This window comes from Pteropus vampyrus, unplaced genomic scaffold (assembly GCF_000151845.1).
Source record: "Pteropus vampyrus isolate Shadow unplaced genomic scaffold, Pvam_2.0 Scaffold647, whole genome shotgun sequence".
Lineage (NCBI taxonomy): Eukaryota > Metazoa > Chordata > Mammalia > Chiroptera > Pteropodidae > Pteropus > Pteropus vampyrus.
The window spans coordinates 1,780-3,031 of NW_011889428.1; the positions used below are offsets into that span (position 1 = coordinate 1,780).

The 1,252-nt window shown below is 64.9% G+C and overlaps 1 protein-coding gene across 1 annotated transcript in view; it reads right to left on the minus strand.

The window, feature by feature from the left end:
• Position 1: 1 nt before the first annotated feature.
• LOC105308971 (F-box-like/WD repeat-containing protein TBL1XR1) overlaps positions 2–1,252 on the minus strand; it is a gene marked incomplete at its 3' end in the record, with an annotated part of 49,641 nt that continues 48,390 nt past the window's right edge. The window contains exon 11 of the mRNA XM_023525921.1: positions 2–29. Within this exon, the coding sequence (XP_023381689.1) occupies positions 2–29 (28 nt within the window). The remainder of the gene's footprint in view (positions 30–1,252) is intronic.

Below are 1,252 nucleotides of genomic sequence, written 5' to 3' on the forward strand. Positions count from 1 at the left end.
CCTCGGTAGCTGTGCACGAGACTCCCGCTCTGCAAAGCAAAGCCATCGTCACTACGCCGCGAGGGGACACTCGGGGGACCGACGGGGTGTTAGGGACGTGCCCCACGCCCCCGAGGCCATTCCCAGCGATGACTGATTGTGGTGGGGGCGGGGAGGCTGCCTCGCTCCGGCGTGAACTGGGGAGGGAACACGTCGGCATAATTATCACACGTACAGGCAGAGCTTTAAAACGACTCAGAAACACTCGTGGTTTCTACGAGAAGAGCGAAACGGTCTGGTGACTTCTCGGCAGCACACGGGGGACCTCACGGGTGTCGGGTGTGCGCGATGCTGTCATATTACACACCCAGCCCTTCCTGGAGACCTAGCAAGTGCCTTGTAAGGCGACCCTGGCAGGTCGTTCGTGAGCTGTGGGTTTTCTGGGCGGCCTGTCGGGGCTGCGAAGCTCGGCGGGCCTCACTCAGGCTGGCTCCGTGCGGGGGCCACCACCACCTTCTCCTCTCCCAGAGGACAGAGTTCGGGTCACTCAGGCCCTGGCGAGCCTGAGGCCCCAGTGGACCTCCCCCTGCCCCATGCCAGTTTACGTGGCTCATCGGCCACCTCCTCCGGCCACCGGGGGCCTGGACTTAATGCCAGCCCACCCGCCTGCTAACCACGCCGGAGTCGGGACGCTGGGGTGGGCTGACGTGGGGGAGGGGCCGCCAGCTCCTCTACCCCAAGATCACGGGAAATGGGGCGCTGCCTCTCTGCAACCCCGCCCACCACCCCCCCACTTCTGGCGGCCGTGACCCTGTGTCCCCGACTACGTCCCATCCGTTCCTACTCTGCAGTCAGAACCCCCGTCCCCTCCCACGTGGCCAGACACGCCCACGGCGGCCGCGGTCACTCCAGTCCTGTCCCCTTTGACTCATGCCGACGGGACGACTCGGTGCCGACACGCGCTCGGCTACGCGGAGAACACTTTTGTCCGAAACATTGAAATGGCCCGACTACAGCACACGTATCCCTCCCGGCCCCTGGCCTGCTCCCAGGAGGGAGCGGCTCGGAGTGGAGGATGTCACCCCCGCCCCGGAAGCTCCCACGGAAGGCCACCTCTCGCCCGATCTGGGTACCGCAGGGCGGTTCCTCTGGTGATAAGATAACTGAGTGATGCTTTTAACGTGGCAGGCTGGGGCTGCCGTGGGACAGGAACCACGGGCATTACCTGCGTGTTCCAGATATGCACGCACTTGTCGAACGAGCCGCTGGCCAG